Genomic DNA, 21,061 nt, shown 5'->3' with positions numbered 1-21,061 from the left:
TAACGGGTGATACCACCCGCAAAAACATATAGGGTTCGAATCCTGTAACATAATCCAATATAATCGATGTAATATTTCTTTTTATTGCTCCCTGAAGCAATCTTTACATTGGAAACAGTTTCTGTCCTTATCAGTATTGGTTTTTTTGTATTATCTATTATATTTTTTAAAGACTTGACTTTAGCTTTACGTACCTCTATATAATTTCGTGTAAAAGTCACATTATGATCGTTTACCTGTTGAGTAAGATCCTGAGAAATATGAGACTGTTAAAATTTATTTTTGTCTGATTTACCAATGGGTCGCCGGTACGTGAGTGGTTAAAGAATCATGGTATGTATAAGAAAAGAAACTGTTTCCTATATATTAAGCGTAGCTTTAGGCAGCAAGATCGCATGTAGGTATATAAATCACAGTGATTTCGGCGCTCAGTCGCAGCAATCGTCGCGTTGACAAAGAAATATATGCCTTACGTACGAGCACAGTTATTTATAGCCTCCTATATATCCGGAAGGAAAACTGTGTTAGATAAATAATTTCGATTGATAGATAACTGAAAATGTTTTCTTTGAAATAACCGCGCACTATCGGAAGATTACAAGTGATGAAAACGTTAGTTCAATACCATTTCTAATTACGTCATACGAGCAAGCGTCACAACTCTTTAAATGAAATGAATATATTTAGTTATGTATTATTATGTACTATACAGGGTGTTGCAAAATTGGTATACTAAGCCGAAACCTACATGTGCAGCATGGTATATCTAAGCCCGAATCTGAAATCAGAATTTGGAAATTCGCGAAAAAATATATATTTTCCCATAGTAAAAAGTCACGTGACCAACAAAGTTTCTATGGAAAATTAATTTTTTTTTTCGCGAATTTTCAAATTCTGATTTCAGTTTCAGGCTTAGATATACCATGCTGCACATGTAGTTTTCGGCTTAGTATACCCTTTTTGCAACACCCTGTATAATAATATGTACTGAAAACGTGAGGCCAGCAACAATAGAGTCATAGACTCCAACTAAATACTAGGCTGTACCGTCAAATATCCCCATTAGTCGGTCTATTGTGCACTACGCTCAAAGTGGCCGATTATTCCCATGCATATATGGATCAATACAACATTGATAGACCATTTCTCCATTTGCTCATCAAATCTAAACGGTCGGCGGCGTCATTGAGTCATTTGCTCGTAAGGTACACCCGAGTCCGCGTTGTTCTATGGCACGTAATAACTATGGTATGCATAAAATATACTTTACATGGTGTTACTTTCACCAGCACAATCTTTGTTTTACACTATGTATGTATCTAACTACGCTTTATAAGTTTGTCTGTCTCTGCATAAAAATTCTTGGTGAATGTGATCTGCAACAGAGTCATCACGACCCATCACGTCCCCACTGCTGGGGCACGGGTCTCCTTCCAATGAAGGAAGGGCAACAGAGTACGGCTACTTAATAAATAAGATAATATTTTGGAAATTTAATATAAAATGTTTTTGATTAATTACATGCTTAGTCTAATGTTAGTTAATATACTTACAATACTTTTCCTTATTACTGACTAAATTATAAAATCAAAATATTTTCAATCTCGCGTTAAAACCAAGAGTTTACCAATGTTAATATGGTGCGGTTATGTGGGCGAAAGCGGAGCGGTGCCGCGCAAACATCAAATAATATGGCGCTTTCAAAAACACAACAACTTTCTGTACAGGTTAACAAAAGGAATTGTTCATTCTATTTATTGTAATTTTATAAACGATGACCGTTACTTTGAATACGTCAATTGACATCCAGCGGTTTATGAATAAAAAATACTTCTATTAGATGCATGTGTTGTTAATGAACAGGTGACTTTAGAATATCATTTAGTACTTTAAATGTTACTTTGTGGATAAGACCAACACCGTAGTTTTTATCTTAGAACAATTATATTAATGCATTATCTTTTGTATGTGAATCTAATGATAAAATTATTTCCATTGGGGTGGACACTTTTCTATTTTATTTACTGTACATATAACCTACTAACTGCACTGAATCTGACGTAAATGTAAATAGGTATTCTGTGAGTGAATTACAAAGCAGACTTTAATAAAGAAAAAACTCAACGGCAAAATTGCAACAGTATTAAATTGGCCGCACTTTTGGCGTAATCGTGAAATTGCTCTGCGCAGGACTGCAGCGTGCTACATGCAGTGCGTCCGGCTACAAATAGAGCTATCCTGGTTCAAAATAATTTAATTTTCATCTAGGGACTAGTTTAGTTTTAAATGGAAATTTGTGCTGATTTCATTTTTGTTTCCGTACGTCGAGGATTTGTTTCCGTTCTCAATTCAATTAGTAGTAACTTGTCGTGCTAGAAGAATCAAGGATGCCGTTACGTTAGTAGCTCCAATCATGCTAATTAATTCCGTTTATACCATAAATTTATTTAACCGATGCCGATGCATCCTGCCAGTAATATCTCATACTTAGAACAAATATGGCGTTGTGGGGCTTCTTGGACAAGGCATTGTGTTCAGCAGTGGACGCTGCCGCGCTGGATGGTAACGGGCTGATGATAAACAAATAGCTTATCCTCTGGATCTGATATTGAATATTGTCTCTAACTTTTAGATTCCAATTTTGCAGCAGTCATATTTTAGTTTTAGATTTTTTTTCAACTATGTTAACAAAAGCTTAATCTGCCCAAGCAATAAAAAATAATCAAATTAAGCTTTCTGACATCCGTATTGCAGATAAGCTTGACAATTCAACATAATTTAGCAAAGGAAAAAGACTTTCCCGGGTCGTAATCTTGAAGGTTCTTTTGATCGCTCGCAATCGTCACTGAAATTTCTTTTGTGGAGTTAAATCATTATATTCAATTAGATTGCGAGTTTTTGCTGCAAAGTTTTGGCGTTCCTTGATTTTTCAGTTCTTTCTCGAATGTTCAAATCTGATATCTGCGTGTGACGTCACATTCATATGCGATAGGTTATGAAACTTATGCATATATAAATAAAATACTTGAATGCTGACTTCAAAACCAAATACGAAACTACATATCTTAGGCAAATAGGTACAAAGCATTGTAAAGCTCTGTGAATATAATTGTAAATAAACATAATATTATTACTACTATTAATACTTTTGTGTGTAAACGCTCCTTCCCAATATGTTTTCATTTAAGTATCCATATATTTTTTAAATAATACTGGAAGTTTGCTGTGTTTATTGACTTCGTATAAAAATTCCATGCTCTTTTACCACCCACGCTCGGATACGGGAACGTGGAAGGAAATATTGCACCGATACAGAAAAAAAGGTATTTTCTTGCACAAATACAAGTATCCTATTACCCGGCAGATGCAGACAGAGTTAGCTCATTAAACTCTTGCGGGTTCCCGCTATTATTTAACGTCTGTTCTTGTTCACCGAAGAAAATAAGAGTTGCAGTTTCGCAAATGTTGCCAGATAAATAAATTTGAGGCCTTAGTAAAATACACCTTGGGCGCATAGTTACGTGCATTAAACAAACGGATTACGTATTGATATTCAGTTCGAAGGGTCAACATTAGGGGAGGGTGCAGAATAAAGTCGTATCGAATTCGAGCAGTGTACCTACGTGTAATTGTTCATCTATGTTGTGCTTATGGGCTTTGGTAAGTAACCGAAGGAACTAAAGGGGCATGCTAAACAACATATTCCATCATTATATACAATAACACTATTTACCTATATATAATAATTAAGTATTTACTTATGTAATGTAAGAAACGTGTACAAGCGCTTAGGGCTAACGAGTGTACATTCTCGCTTTCTACCTTATCTTTGCTCTAAATCAGCAGCCAACCATTAGAAATAGGAAGGCCATCACTTTTTTACTGCCAATTTACACATATACGAACACTCAATCGCAAAGGAAGACATTAACTGCCATAACGTATGTACTAAATGCGCAATAAATTACAACCCTTCGTTCAAATTACCTTTTTTCTGAAACGGACTGACTGGCTGAAAAAGATTTAAAATGCCCGATGATTTCGCGACGACATTAAAAGAAAAGAAAAGGTTCGGAATTCAAAATGCGTGTGGTCACTGCTCCAGGTTCGGAAAAACGAAACCCAGTCACGGAGGGATCGAATTATTCCATGTAAAAAGTTTCGGGTGCAAATTATGGTATTTGCGGAAAGCATATATCTTTTGCAGGATTTCGCTAAACTTTGTTTTTTATTATTATTTGTGTATCAAATCCAGGACTTACGGTGAAAAAGGTTCTTCATAAATAAATACAAACTGTAGATACAAATAGCGTGATATACCAAACAAAAAGCTCGCAAAAAGACGCTACCGCTCGCTCCGACTATTGAATAAATATTTTTTCTATCGCCAATACAAGAGACGCTTGAAACAATTCAACCGTAGCATTGGCTCGAATCACGATAACACAGACGGTCGGAGACAGCCACGCGACATGAAAAACTGGGAAAGTACGACAATCATTCGCTCAAAAAGCAAACACAGATTGTTGACATTGCGCGGGAAATATTGTCCCCGATTTCGCCCTCTCACCCCTTTGTGCAGAACCTACAGGAATGGAAAAATTGAAAAGACGAGCAGTGCCGTGGCGCGGACTCGGCAACCGACGGCTTTAGCGAAATGAATTATGGAATAACGTTTGATAAGCAAACTGAATGCTTCTTTTCGGTTTAGAGGTTATCGATTAGCTATGGGGACGTACGTACGTATAATATTAAATGTATGGATGCGATCAATTAAGAAATATCATTTTTTACTAAACTATAAATTTAGCCTCTGTAGATGACACTCAATGAAAGTATAGCATTCTAATACGTACCTAATGCCAGATTTTCAGAAATTGGTTTAGTAGTTTTTGAGTTTATAATAGTATTTTTTATTACTGTAGACAACTAACAAAACCAACAAAACACTTTCCTAAGTTTCCTTTTTTGTAAGATTTTAATGCACTCCATTATTTTCTTTCACGTGCTAAAAGTAAGTGAGAAGTAAATTGCCCCCATAACCACTGCGAGCGTCTATACCGGTAAACACCCGAAAATGCTCGCTGCTTGTTATAAGAAGTGTTATTTAAATTCAATGAATAGGAAACTTAACTGTTTTGAAAGCGATAAGGGCTACTTTAGGTTTTCATATCTCATAGTATTAAATAATAATACGTATCTAAAATCTTAGCGGTGGTAGCTCAGTCGGGTAAGCGCCCGCTTCTCACGCCAGAGATGCGGGTTCGATCCCGGCGCTGACATGTACCAATGAGTTCTTTTAACTTAAGTACAATGTATACCATCGCTCTTACGGTGAAGGAAAACATCGTGAGGAAACCTGCATATCCAGATCTAGCACATCTAGATATGTGAACCCACCAACCCGCAGTGGACCAGCGTGGTGTGGAAATGGTCCAAGCTTAGGAAGGCAGTTTAGACCTTGGGGATATGCACAAAGGTTCCATTCGAGAGAGCCAGGTGCAGGTACTTACACCCCCACAGAGAATAGAATAGAATAGAATAGAATCTTAGAAATAATGTACTCTACGCTACCGGAATCTACTTTTAAAATTTAACATCTATAGCGCATACGTCTTAGCTATGATATACGTAAGAATAATTGAAGTAAATATTCTATTCCACAAAAAACATATCTCTACAAACAAGACAAAATTACCTCAATCATATCTTTGTAAACACATAAAGCGCGTTACATTAGCCATAGATTCCGTTAGTACAGAAGCGACCGCTGCTTGTAGGAAATCATTATAAATCTTTTAGTTATTACCATAGCAAACTTGGAGTAACTTCCCCGAGCCATATTTGGTAAGTGCCCCGTAACTCAAGGGGCTATGAAGATGTGAAGGGGTTACAATTTGCAACTATGGCGAAAGATTGTCAGTTTCCACATTATCATAAAATAAAGATACTGTTTCAGACGGTTAGTGGGTAATGAGAGGGTTATAAGGTTGTTGATGTAGCAACTTGGTTGTAAATTGGGGCTTCTTTCGGTTGTTATTTGTCTTGTGATATTCTACACGTCATCGTTGAGGGGTAGTAGCACAGACCTACTACACAGTGGTAAGTAAGGGTTGTTTTTTGTGTGTAAACAAATGCTGTTTTACCGAGTGTATACCTCTTACAAGTGAAACAAGTGGTCCAAAGAGTGATTTAAAAGAAATCTTCCACTTGCTACACTTTTACTGTTTTTAAAGATATTTTGTTAGATAGTAGGTATATGTAACTGATATTGGTTTAAATACTCGCTATGTTACATTTATCACTAACAAATAGCGCCAAAAACGCACTCCAGCCAAAAGCAGACACAGAAGATCGTTCTTCATAAAATTCAGTCCTGTCATGAAAAAATTACATTAAAAAAGCAATTTTCCCTTTCATTATTTATTCGGACCTTTTTTGTAAACATGAAACGTCGAATACAGATTTTTACAGATATCTAGGCGAAAAATTTACGTAAGTACTAAAGATGGCGTAGGGAAAATAAAGGTATCTATTGTTTCATTGAAAAAAAAACTGATTGTGATTTCCATACTCATCTCCTTTTAATTGGCGTATCTGTGAATAACTCAAGAGCATTGGTCATTTTGGTCAAAAACTCATACACCATTCAAGCTTGACGACTATGTTCATAAATATATATTGACTTCTAGAATGAAATGATCAGCTAGGCCGTGAGTGAGCTGAATAAATAACCGTTCAGAAGTCGTTTTTTTTTCTGGTAACTTTCCTCTAATTGATAAAGCCGAAAAAGCTAGTAAATCGTAGGAATATCAAGGTTAGGGTCTTAATAACATCCTGATATTTTAGCTGAATCTGAGATACGGTAGTAGCACTACCTACTCGCTATCGAGCGTAATGGGTCAACTGACCCCTCTTTAGTAGATTAACAGCATTAGGTAAGTGGATTGGTTTTGGCAATTAATTCACGTGGATATCAATATCTACTGAGTTACATTTTATCACTGAACCAGCCGCAGACTTGTCAACGTACCTTGCAATATTAGGTAATCCCCGTGGTGCATTTTGCAATAGGACTTTATGCTCCGGAACAAAAAAATAAAATTTTACTTACTAGGTACCTACTAGTTATTATTCTGTTACTACTAATATTATTAAGTATTATTACTTAGTATAAATCATCACATTGTAAAAAATATGAGAGAAATTACATTTTCATTACCAGCCCGCATAAAAAATACCGATGACTATGTATGATCGTCTAAGGTCTAAGACAAAACACCTATAAACCCAACAGTCATATTTCAGTTCAGAAATCCCGTCCTCAGCTTACGAAATAAGAGTGAAGTGCGCTGCTCTAACCTTCCCGAACCGATCCATCAGTCACTCTCTCCAGTCACTCCACAGAACTCGGAATAAAACTCAACTGTCGACTCTTTCAGCGATTCGTCTCATATTGATCGACGTTGCCCCGATAAGCGAAAATGGACCCTCTTCTCACCCACTTTGGGTGCACAGATTGATGGTTTATTAGGATATTAATTGATGATGTTTCCGGATTATCCTTGATTGACTGAAGATGGAGTTAAGTCGTTTTTTATGGTATTTCTTTCGATGGTAGTGATATTTATGGACGAAGACTGGCAATTTATAAAATATATCGTTTTGTACAGTTTTCTCCACATAACCACAACCAACCCGTAATAGTGCACGCTATTTTTAGCTAGGTACTTATTTTATTTCAAACATAAAAAGTGATATTTCTCTGTCATAATCATAATATCCACAGCTTCTCGTAACTCATTTACGAAGCTTCGCTGGCAACACATGTCTTTGACGTTGAAAAAAAAACTAGGGCAACGCGAACGTTCCTAAATTAATAAAACTTAAACTAGATCACGTTACTGGGCAGCATGGTGGAACTACTGCAGAGGTGCATCTTACTACCCTTGAAATAAATACTACCAATAATTTACGTTCACTGACACGGATATTGTAGGAAAAAACTCAATGACAATGTAAAAATTTAAAAACTTAGTTATTACTGGGGAGTCAGACTATCTCAACCTCTCAACTTAAGTTGAATAAGTTCATGTACACAAATATATTGAAATGAGTACTGCAGAATGTTTTCCAAAGTCGGGTCGTGTCAAGTTATACAGCATTTTTTTGTGATAATACACTGGTATAATTATGTATATTCTCTATTCTATTCTATGCTTCGAGGGAGTGAAGCTCCTGTACGTGGCTCTCGAGTGGAACTATGTATATAACTTGTATTGTATTTTCTAAACCTCATGTGCCTGACGAATGACGACTGATCCGCGTTTTACTATCAGAGGTGTAATAAAAGTGTAGCTCACGGTATCGATTACCGCCGCCGCTCGCGCGAGACGATAGCTGGAATCGATGCGATAAATCACACCCTTCATATAGAATCGAAAACGATCAGCCGCCGAAGTAACGGATGATTGCCAACGGGACGCTATCACGACGAGCAAGCACGAGCATCGGCGTCTTCGCCGGATTAGAATTCCGAATATTGTTTTGAAAGATGTAACGTCAAGCTAGCCAAATTAATAAGTGCCATTTTCGCCATTGTGGGTTAGAGCATAACCAGGGATTATTGCTTGACTATTAACACATCTGTCAAGAGTTTAATATGGAGATGACGTATAATTGATCAACCTTTCCCTGGTTACGATATAACCGACTATGGAGAAATTGGAGCTAAAAGTTTTTTTTAGATCCACTTGAATTTTTTATTTTAATTGAACGAAATTACGTCACTATTGATTGGACTACAGTCAAATGGATACCTGCGAAATTTTATACTAGGTACTAGAAAAAAAACTGTAATTGGCTGGTAAATTTTATAAGTAACGTTAACGTTGCCAGTTCAATGTATCCGACATACTAAGATAATTTCATCATTGGCAACTGGAATGTCACTGATAGACATGATGAGTGATGAAATTCTATATAATTAAACCTTCCGAATACACCAATTTAAAATTCAAGGCTGCTATCGACATTATATATATAAAAAATAACAATAATCCTAACCTATACAATAGTAAATAAACACCCGTACATATAAAATGCTTTATAAAATTATTCTATCCCAAGATATTATAAAGTGACTTGACATTGCCTTCCCAGTTTCACGCCTGGCTTGTAACATTTTTCTCATATACCACTTACTCTTCACGTAAAAGGAATTCATTCCTTATTGAAAAGGTATTAGAGCTGTATTTGAGTAACAAACTAGCTCATATGTAAGTGTAGTTTTCTGAGGTTCTCCTCACGATATTTTCCTTCACTGAAAGCATGTAATAAATTGTATAAAGTTTCAGAAAGCTGAAATCGGGTTTGGAAACCAGGTAGTAAAATATTATGTTGTTGCAAACTTGGAGACAGGATTTCTTCATGCCTTTCAAACGAAAGTAATTCATCCAATTTTGGAATGTTAACATATTAAATGATGCTGAATACGACAATAGTTTAATGTTGTTAGACTAATTAGCATAAATTAATATACACATATAAACAGAATAAGATGCAAACTTTACGCCACCTAACTTATGATACCCCGCAATTTCGCTTGTGGGTTGAAATATTGATGAACAGCTGAAAAAAAGGAATCTGCTTCTGGTAACCGATTTTGGCCTGTCAACACATCCCGGCTGTCCGGAACATATTTTGCGCCCGAATTTCGAAGTCCTGTTGAGCTTTATAAGTTATATTTTTCCCGTATTTTAAGCCAATGTTTTTAAAACAAAATATAAATATTTAAAAGATAAGTCTTGCGTGCCATCAACTATCTTGTTCATCACCAAAAATGCCAATAACAATACAAAAAAGCAACTTTGCTTATTTCTTCAAGCTTCAACTTTTACAAATGTATCTGTAAACAAATTCACTTCATGTAAAACTCGACCTAAAAGCCTACGATACGGCGACAGCATCTAAATACATAACATATTCCGCAGGTGGCTAGCAAAAAGGTACGGTTGACTTTGTAATACGAATATCCCGCACGTTACAGAGGTCACGATGCTAAACAACACCAGTTTTTTTTTTCAATATATATTTTTGCTCTTCTTTGAATTTGTTTTCTTCTGTTTATGCTATGTACAAGAATGCCAGACCGACTTTAACTTACTTAACAACTTTTTTAAAAACTAAAATTAATATTTTGCTGCTAAATTGCTAAAGACGATTGCATTTACATTATATAATGCATTTCATTGATGTTTTTATTAATAATTTATCTATAAGTCTTGTTCTTCTTCTTTGTTGGTATATAGTAATCACATTCAATTGAATTTTTGAAACTTGAGTGCTCAGCTGCGTCGAACCGTTGTCACGTCTTTCCGCATCGACGAAAAGTCTAAAAGTTTTCCAAACGTAGAACACGTGAAATGTCAAACTCAAGGCGTTACAGGAAAAATACATTTGGAATTGAAACATTGGCAACATCGCTACCCCTCCATGCACTGGACATTGGATATGGGCGTAAAATATAAATTCAGTAGTCCAGTTCCATCCTGACAGCGACTTATTATTGTGAATTCCCTAATTGTTAAAGACCTTACTTATTCTTCAATGCTGGCTGATCCCCTAATTCAGGGTGTCCCTGTTCTCTCGTTATTCTGTATAATTTTCTCCGAAATACAACCAACAAAGTGTCTTTGAAGTAGAAAAATAAGAATTCGACAATTATGATTTATTAAATTCTATATTATTAAAAGACTTAGAACAAAAGTTATTTAGAATAACGATTCTTGTTACTAACTTTCAGTGAACTACCTGGGATATGAGTCTGAACTGTCAACGTTCCAACTTTTAGATTGAGGACAAATAACTGTTAAGTAAAAATAATCAATTGGTACATATAATTATAATCAATACTTCTTTGTGTTACAACAAAACTCTCCATTATACAAAATGAAGGATGATTTTTACGCATGAGTTAAACCTCGTAGAAAATAACAGAATGTATTTGTGCCAAATAACTTGTCTAGACTCTCACTAGATATTGCGTTTCATCGAACATGACTGGCGATGAAATGAACAGTTTTGTGACTAAAATATTTCGAAGGTTAGTGTGAAAAATTACTGGAACATAAATGATATTTTCTAACTATTGAGATTTTTTTATTATGACTAGTACGCTAGCTTTTTCTTATTATGACTAGACCACAATCTTCACTTTGGCTTAGTAAGATGGTTTTCCATCATATTCCGGGAAAAAAAGTATTCTGTGTGTTAATCCAGGGTTTCACTAGGTACATACCAATGTACAAAAAAAATACCTAGTCGCTTTCCCATGACCGAGTTACAAATATCCATCCTTGCTTACAGTCTTTCACATTTATAATAGATAGATAGATAGATAGATAAAGCGTTTATTTGATCCACTTTCTTACATACACAACAAATCACAATTACAGATATACACATTTGTACTTATAACTAGGTAAATAGTAGCTATGATAAAGACAGGTTTGTACTTAGCAGGTTGTGTGTTGAAGCGGACCAAAAGGGTGAAGTAACTCATCGTGGATGTTTACTCCAGGAGCAAACCGCTGATTTTCAGTTACCTCCCATTTAATTGTTCCAAGGGTGCCGAATTACATAAATTGTGAGCAAAAAAAAAACTACTTAAAATATATTGTTTTGAAGAAAAATTACCTATTTTAGTTTGATAATGTTGTAAAGGTGTGCAGCTAACCAGCAAGAGACACAGGGTCGTACTCAGTGGATGACAGAGCACCCACCATAGTATTAATATTGCATGAATGTATTTATTTAATACACTCACGAGCAATGAAAACATTCCAGTGACATATGAGACGTCACTGGCTTGTGGAACTTTAACATTGCAAGTCACGTGAGTGTATTATAAGGATGTTCCGTTTGAAATTTAAAATTCCACTTTTATCAAAAATCAAATCAGATAATTGCATTAAAATATCAAATGACACTCGTAATAAGATAAATGAGCGTACAACATTTGAAAGCATTTTCCAATTTTGATAAAACGTAGGCAAGAGCAGTCCTCAAGTATGAAATGTCATAACCACTAATACATACAGAAAATAGTTTTAACCAATCTGAAAATTAAATACACTTACGGGCAATGAAAAAGTTCCATTGAGAAAATCACCAAATTACTCCTACGAAAAAAACGAAAACGTAAATATTTTGTTCAATTTTCCTATTAAATGTTTAAAAAAATTGGGGCCATTTGGTGTCTGCATTTTGTAAGTGGAACTGTTTCTTTGCACGTGAGTGGTTAATGATTTTCATGAAAATCTTGTACTTATCAATAAATTTTCTTGGCCTTATTCGATTTGGCCATTAAACCTGTTGTATTAATTCCATCATTTAAAATTATGTTTATTTTGGTAGAACATCATCCTTTATCAAAATTAAAACTTGAATTGGTTAACTGTTGAATAATAAGCAACAGTTAACCAAGATAAAGCAACTATTGCTAATGGTTAACCATCGTAGGCTTCAAATGAATAAAAATGCATTTTCATAGTTTAATGATTCCAAGCACCACGCCTTCAGTTTGAAGATTGGCGCTAAAATTTGTATTTTATCTGATGATAATATTATCACGAAGATATCCACATTACAAACTTAGTGGGTATTTTTAGTATTTTTCTTTAATCTCAATATTTCCTTTGCAAACCTCCATCTGCAATCCATCACGCAAACGAGGCAGCCACAATTTACAAAACGATAAACTCTTTCCATAAAAAGGACAGCAGGATGACGTCAACATAACAAGGGACTACGCGGGACCCGGAGATTTTCCTCTCCAAGTTGCTTTTGAAACAAATTCGCCGGGATAAGAGGACTTACGATGAATATATGTAGGAGATCTGTAACCGGTTAGCCAGTGTCGGGACCGACGGCCCAGCTGTATGCTCTTTGTGCAAGGCACAGGAACCAGCGACACAGGCTCAATGACTGACATTTCACGTTTCAATATGGAAAATAACGTTATAATGAGGTCTTTTTTTATGGGTAAGTTTGTGTTTCGATAACAAGTTTGTGTTGTGAAAACTTTACTCATATTTGGTTAATTAAAAAAACACTATAAGTCCTTACCGCCAATATTGTGTTTCATTACATTCATTATTTCCTCACCACAATCATTTTCAATACCTATCAATATTAATAAATAATTAATTAGCAGTCCCCGATTAATTACGTCCGTTAACAAAGCAGGTCAGCTTCGGTTTCCTTTGTTTCTCAAATTTTACGAAGTCTTTTTGTAATAGAAGCCGTCATCAAAACGCGGTAACCCGATAACTTGGGCCGTCCCGAGCCGCGGCTTGAAATTCAAATATCCCGACTGTGGCCGGCCGGTCCTATTCGTTTTAGGCGTCCCCTCTTTGATATGTACGCAAAGTATATTTTAAATGGCATGAGAGCTTGTTACTTACCGAGACCGTATAATTTTCGGTCGCGAATCGTGTATAAAGTTTTTTAAGTGAATATTAAAATACAGAGTGGATGTTGATGCGTGGAGTGTGTTTCGTTAACTTTAGGGTCTGCTTTCGGTTTTGCGTGTTGCGAGATTTGTTTACGAGATTAGGATCCATTATTCAAATGGTGAACTTTTGCGGATTCTTTTCTCTCGTAGATATTTTTGTCATTTTATTTTCTTTGTATATTTCACAGCGCAGCGTATATAGCTTTTTACCATAAATATAGCAAATAACGATTTATTCATTGATTTAAAATTACATTCCAGTAGTTACCTGCATGGTTACATAGACGGACACACGCGGACTCGGGGTTATGTTTTGATTGTACAAATACTCAACTAGGTATCATTTAGTCGAAGAGCGTGAGCTTGCTATAGTATAAAACAAAAGTTGAAGAAACATAATGGTAATATCCATATTATTATAGTATATTTAATCAATAAGTAATTTAGTCCATAATATTTGTATTGTTATATCGTTACAGTGTATTAGAAAAAGGGTTTTTACGCCAAAAGGGTACTTCTGCAACGTCATGTAGATAATCTAAATTAACTTACTAAAACCTGCGTAGTAAAATCCAAGTAGGAATTGAGTTAGTGGCCGAATGTGCGTATATGATGTTGATTTCCGGTGCCTTGTTGTCAAACCCTTTTCGTTAAAATTTATGGAAACGGAGGTCGTTCTGATAAAAACATGTTTCGACACTTTCTAAGTTTGTAATTTTAGCCTAAATATTTCTATGAAGGTTATACCATATATAATATACCTATGTAATGTAGGACCCCGATGCCACTATTCTATAAATAGTTATCCTTATTATATTCTTCTTCTCGTGTAGGTGACAAAAAGTAGTGCGCCAGAATCAGATCCTGGTCGATGTTTTGCTTTTGTCACTGTAGTACTAATGAACCTTTAATGATCATTAACTGAAGCACCATTCTCTGAATCAGAATCAATACGTATGTTTGTAATATTGAATAGCGTTCACACTTTTCATTTTATTGGCAACATAAACCGTACTTGGTAATAAAACGGAGTTTAGTGTTGAGGCGGTGGTACCCAGCATTGAGCACACTCCATAATGTTAAGAACGTTTTTACTGTTATAGTTTCATCAATACTCTCGTGATCTCTTAACGCTAAAGCTTCGTACTTATAGAATGCGACTAAACGTACACGATCATATACGATCGTACGAATACATGATTTGATTATATACAGATAGATAATAAGAAAATTAATTAGTTTTTATTTCGTTGCGTTAGTTGGCTATTTGCACTTCATAGTCGCTCTCTGTTACGACGTTCCTTAACAGTAGGTAATAATTGCATAAGTTGCTAAAGAATGTTTACCGTCTCATCAGATGCACTAGTTCTTTACAGCTGAGCTGAGCATGTGATCAATCTCTGACTGAAAATGTGTTATTATTATTAAACTTGAAACACTAATATAATAATATTAATGTCTTACTTGATGTATGTTTGTGGCTAAAAAAAGGATAGACTAGATTTTTTATTAATTTTGATGGTTTTTCTACAGCTTTCATACAGCAGCACGCTATCGTCGGACATTTAATATATTTAGATATTGGTAGGGCCGACACATTTACTCACTAGCAATGATTCATGTAAATAAGTTCAGCCATTCCAAAGTTATTTACTTATTCATCGTCACTTTAACTTCATATACCTATAGATAGTATTATGCACACAGTAGAAAACGTACAACACCTTCTCTTTCGGTCTTGGGTTAAAATAAACCTCCATACGATAATATTTAAAAGCATGGCCACCGCTCCGCTCCCGGATGTGGCATGTTTCTTTACTTAGCGCGCGCTGAGACGGTACCTTTTAGATTTTCAATTTAGTCTCCCTCGGTCTTTGCTCAAGCCGAAATAATATTTGCCTCCAGAAAGCAGGCCTTCTGATTGGCTCGTTACCTCGCTATGCAAGCTGTAGTGGAGGCACTACTATTGACACGTTGCCAGTTCATTGCACTTACAATCTGACTGAATCTGTTTGTTGCTTTTCGCTTTTTGAACGGTTCGCGTAAACTACTTGTGTCGACACTTCGACAGGCATACAATATATTGTTTTAGTAGTTTTTGGTGTGAAAGAGTAACAAACATCATGTTTGAATAACGTTAGCGTTTATAATATAAAAGTAGGATTTAAGATGTTGCAGCTTTTATCACTGGGTAATATACAATTTATATACGGTACACGCTACACATGTTCGCTGTTCTAGATATATCCTATCTGGTATACAGTGAGTGATCTATGTATCTATATACCTATATATCTAGGGTTGGATAATGAATACATGTATCTCCAGATTGACAAGCATACCAAATTAATTGATGGCACAATTCAACCACAGTGTTTCCTTTATGCTAATTATAATGAGTCGTTATCTCGAAATTACTAGCGAAGCATAAATTTAAGTGAAGTAGTTTCTCTATATATGTACTACAGGTTATTTATTGTACTTTAATTTATATTTAATATTGGTTTGTCTGCCAGTTTAAGACTGCATGATAAAGAAATCTCTCCATTCTGCACTAGAAATTATTGAATTCATTCCTTCCTTGACTTCAATAAAAATACTTTTAATATTCGTAATAAATAAACTTAGTATTATAATTTTGTGTAAAACACTGATATGGTTTACACATTACAATTGGTAGGCATTTTCTCTTTTTTTCTTCATTTCTTCTTTCTTCAATTAGCCATTATATCAGCCACAGGCAGTAAAGTCTTATGTCCTTGGGGCCTGTATACAGCAGTGGACGATTACGATTATGGTGATAATGATGATGCCACTGTGTGATACTAAACAATCTGAAGGGCCTTATTGTCTATAGCACATGCTGAGCTGGTTCCTTTTTTACGCTCTGAACTGAACAGCAACCTATTGCATCATTATATTTTTTTGTTTTTTTTTTCTGTATTTTCGTTGTTCTTGATCTTCATCAATCCAAGCAAACCAATGAATCTAAAAAAATCCTAACCGGTTCATTCCCGTATTGCCCACAGAGCTGCCGCCGGACAAGCCGACTATAAAAGCCGAGAAGGGGTGGTATGCATCGGGCGACTCCCTGCGCGCGCAGTGCTCCTCGCCCCCCGCCGACCCGCCCGCCAACCTCACCTGGCTGCTCAACGGGAAAGATGTGAGTCATTGCTGAGTAACCCACTTATGCTATAAAAAAATTATCTAGAAACTGCCAACATAATATAAATTTCAACCCAATATATGACACTTTTTTTGACATGTGTGTATCTTTAAAGGAAGCGTAGTAATAAGTGGGCTGAAAATGTATCTACATACGTAGGGTACATGAGTTTTTATCATGATGGTACGGAAGCTTTTGTGCAACTTGCTCAATATCACAACAAAATATGATTGTTTCTACCTATAAAAAACCATTGGACATCATCAACAAGACATTTAATCCGAAAATTAATTTTGTACACTGCAAAACTTTCCCCTATCTGAAACCTCAAAAGCTCAATACCACTTGCTACTCGACACTATCAAACGCCAATAAACATTAACCCTTCGATTTGTCTTGCCGCTATCATTAATTACAGGCAGCCGTGTGACGTCATTTATCAGCTGTGACGTCACGATAACGTGTTAATCTCGCCGGCCGTCCGGATATTAGTGAAGCGCGATTTAAACACCGCTATTTGGTTCTGAGGTTAGTGGGTTGGTCGGGACTTCACCGTTGAATTATTGTATCGGGAGAAATATATTTTGTGTTAGAATAATGCATAAACAAAATGATTTTCCAATTAACTATAGCCGTTTTTAAATTTAGTTACTCGAGTGGAAATTTCTGAAATTCGAAAACTAGTGAATTACTTAATTGAATTTTTCATTTCATTCTCATTTGGAATTATTTTAGATTGAATTTTGAGAAAAAAAGATGATTGACATGGAACATTGTACGGCAGATAAACTAAAAGTAATTATTTTCTACTATAAAATTTACTTTATTCTGAAACTCTTATTCTTCCATTGAATGTTCATTCTAAATCAAATTAAAATCATGAATGTGTTTAATATAATTTTCAGTAAAGTATTAAATACTTTATAAATAAACTAGAGGTCGCGTTGTGGCGCGGGCTGCAAGCAGCCGCGCGGTGCTTTGATGCTTTCGGTTTAGGTGGGAGACAGTTTTCAGTATGATTTTCAGTTTCAGCAGGGTATTGGCATGAGTATACCGTAGCAAATCTTTCTTGCGTTTTGTTATGCCTTGAAATCTGTGTTCACTATGTTTTTTTTAATTAAAGCGGTACTGACGATTTTGTTTGACGTGTGAAACAGTTTTCAGTATGAATTTCAGTTTCAGCAGGGTATTGACTTGAATATACCGTAGCAAATCATTCTTGCGTTATGTTATGCCTTAAAAACGGTTTTCACTATGGTTTTCATTATAACAGGGGTACTGATGATTTTTGTTTTATGTGGGATACGGTTTTCAGTATGAATTTTGGTGAGATACGGTTATTCACTTGACTATAACGTATCGAATATTTTATGGGGTTTAGTTTTCCCTTGAAATTTAATTTCAGTATGAAATTTGTAACAGATAGGTATTGACTTTGCCATAATACACTCACGGGCAGTGAAAAGGTTCAACTGAGAAAAGCTAAACGGAAAATCTAGCTTAATGCCGTCTTCTGCAAAGACCAACTAAAAACGGTAATATTTTGTTCCAATTTTAAATTAAAAAATCTTTGTAAAAATTGGGGTCGTATGGTGTCGGCATTTTGTGAGTGGAACTTTTTCATTGCCCGGAAGTGTATAACGGATATTTCTTGAATTTGGCTTTACATAAGTACCTAAGAAAAACTCCACAGGAATGTTAATATTTGCCTTGAAAACTATTTAAATTATGAATAACGGATTGTCTCACACAAATACGGTAGAGAAACTGATCTATATGGTTATTTTTTGGTTTCGTAAACTTTACCTAGTATCGAGATGACATAGTTTTGTGTACAAATATTGGATTCTTTAATACCTCATAAATCTGAGTCACCTCCTATTCTATTCTATTCTATTGTGTGTAAGTACCTACACCTGGCTCTTTCGAGTGGAACCTTTGTGCATATCCCCAAGGTCTAAACTGCCTTCCTAAGCTTGGACCATTTCCCACCACGCTGGTCCACTGCGGGTTGGTGGGTTCAGATATGCAGGTTTCCTCACGATGTCTTCCTTCACCGTAAGAGCGATGGTATACATTGTACTTAAGTTAAAAGAACTCATTGGTACATGTCAGCGCCGGGATTCGAACCCGTATCTCTTGCGTGAGAAGCGGGCACTTACCCGACTGAGCTACCACCGCTCACCTCCATTCGCGCGTTTTTCTAGCGTCTCGATTATTAGTTTACCTACTTTGTTCTGAAGAGAAACTTTTTCATAGCAACGAAATACACAGGCTTTTTTATTCATTAATTTCTTACTCGGGTTCGCTGTTTGAGACTATTTTTATTTTTTTTTAATTCTCACTCGAACACACACACTTTGAACATTTCCTATGATTGTTGTTTACAGAAGTATGGTTTACTTCAATTTAATCCATAATTGGAACTATAAACGCGCCCAAACCTTTGTCTATCTTTTTTATTCATTCAAGGTATTTTTTGGGGTGCGTATTGCGACGTATAAAAACGAAATGTATAATTTCACATTAATAACGTTCACAACATATAATGAACGTTACGTATAACAACAAAAATCTATATTTTCATAAGGTATAAGATTCAATTGGTATAACGTACATTTTATATAAAATCAAAATTATATAATACTTACGAGGACTAATATCAATTCGTATAACATACATTACGTATATCGATTAAAATATATCCTATCATTTAGTATAAAGTTCATAATCTGTGTTTAATTACCCAACACCGTCAAATCCCCTAGCACCAAAACCTAAAGATAGGTGCGACGACGAGCAAAGCGAGGAGGAGCGTGTTAGGTGCACATGTTCGTCGAAACCAAAGCGGAGCGCAGCGAAGCGGAGCGGAGCGTCTCCCCACACAGCGCCAATAATAATAATGTCAAAACCCCTAGTACCAAAACCTAAAGATAGGTGCGACGACGAGCAAAGCGAGGAGGAGCGTGTTAGGTGCACATGTTCGGCGAAACTAAAGCGGAGCGCAGCGAAGCGGAGCGGAGCGTTCCCCACACATAACTTCAATAATAATGAAAATACGATACGACAATCTTTTATACTTCTTGTGCATTATACATTATGATAATTATATCCGTTGTAGAATATATGTTATAAACGTTATGCATTTTAATCGTTATATCAATTGAAATTATATATATAATTATATATATATATAATTATATAATAATATAATTATATATATAATTATATTTTTGAACGTTATTCTTAACGAAATTATGTATTTAGTAATTATGCCTTTCGTTTGTTATGCACAGTGATCGTTATACTTAATAAATTTATATCATATGGGCGTATACCTTGTGAATGTTATACCATTCGTTTTTATACCTCGTATTACTTACCCATTTTTTTGCCACAATCGGCTCTCAGGTTATATCTACATCGCGAGCAACCAAATCGACTCAAGCCTTCACGGCGCACATATACATTGATTTTCCTAAAACGATAAATGGTAAATATAAAAGTGATATGTCATTCGAAAGCTGAAGAATTAGGCTTTCAATTAAGATCAATACCATAAAAAAAAACTAAGCGCAGATTTAATGACGCATTTTAATTGCCCGTCAGTGTTAATTACCTCATTAGGAATCCACGCCTTGCGCTACCTGATCCCGCTATAAAACCTTTCCACATCCGGTGTACCTTATCAGTCGCTTGTTGCAAGTTGACCGGTACACATCTCGTTGCATTGTATTCCTTGTTTTCGCAAACCCATGGATACCACACCAGAAGAAGCTGCTCAAGTTGTTGCCTTGCTGCAACAAGGGTTAAGTCAGCGAGCAGTCGCTGCCCAGCTCCACTTGAGCCAGTCTGCTGTATCCCGAGTATACAGACGGTTCCAAGAGACTGGTGCCTTCAATCGAAGACCAAGAACGGGCCGCCACCGCTGCACTTCAGAGAGAGACGACCGCTTCATTGTCTCAACCTCGCTGCGCAATCGACACCTTACGGGCGTTGATGTGCAGCAAGAACTGAGACGTGTACGACAAGTGGCTGTCAGCGAGTGGACAGTGAGAAGACGCTTGAAGGAAGCCAACTTGACACCAAAAAGACCTGCATCAGGCCCCAAATTGACTGCAGGCCACCGACAAGCGCGTCTTCAGTTTGCTCGAGAGCATCTCGATTGGAGCATTGCGCAATGGCGGTCGGTCCTGTTTACTGATGAGTGCAGAGTGTGTCTGCATGGCAGTGACAGGAGAGGCCGGGTCTACCGGCGTCCGGGGGAACGATTTGCCCAATGTTGTTTCGCTGAAACAGTAGCATATGGCGGCGGTTCCTGCATGATGTGGGCTGGTATTTCTCTAGAGGGAAAAACCGCACTTGTTTTCGTGCCTGGA

At 36.1% G+C, this 21,061-nt stretch overlaps 1 protein-coding gene across 1 annotated transcript in view; it reads left to right on the top strand.

The window, feature by feature from the left end:
• The window catches only part of LOC105392805, a 146,797-nt gene that overhangs the window by 76,243 nt on the left and 49,493 nt on the right, over positions 1-21,061 (top strand). Inside the window, exon 5 of the mRNA XM_038122421.2 lies at positions 16,546-16,679. Within this exon, the coding sequence (XP_037978349.2) occupies positions 16,546-16,679 (134 nt within the window). The remainder of the gene's footprint in view (positions 1-16,545; positions 16,680-21,061) is intronic.

The sequence above is a fragment of the Plutella xylostella genome, chromosome 22 (assembly GCF_932276165.1).
Source record: "Plutella xylostella chromosome 22, ilPluXylo3.1, whole genome shotgun sequence".
Taxonomy (NCBI): Eukaryota; Metazoa; Arthropoda; class Insecta; order Lepidoptera; family Plutellidae; genus Plutella; species Plutella xylostella.
Note: the sequence above shows the minus strand (reverse complement) of the source record. Positions and strands in the feature narration are given on the sequence as shown.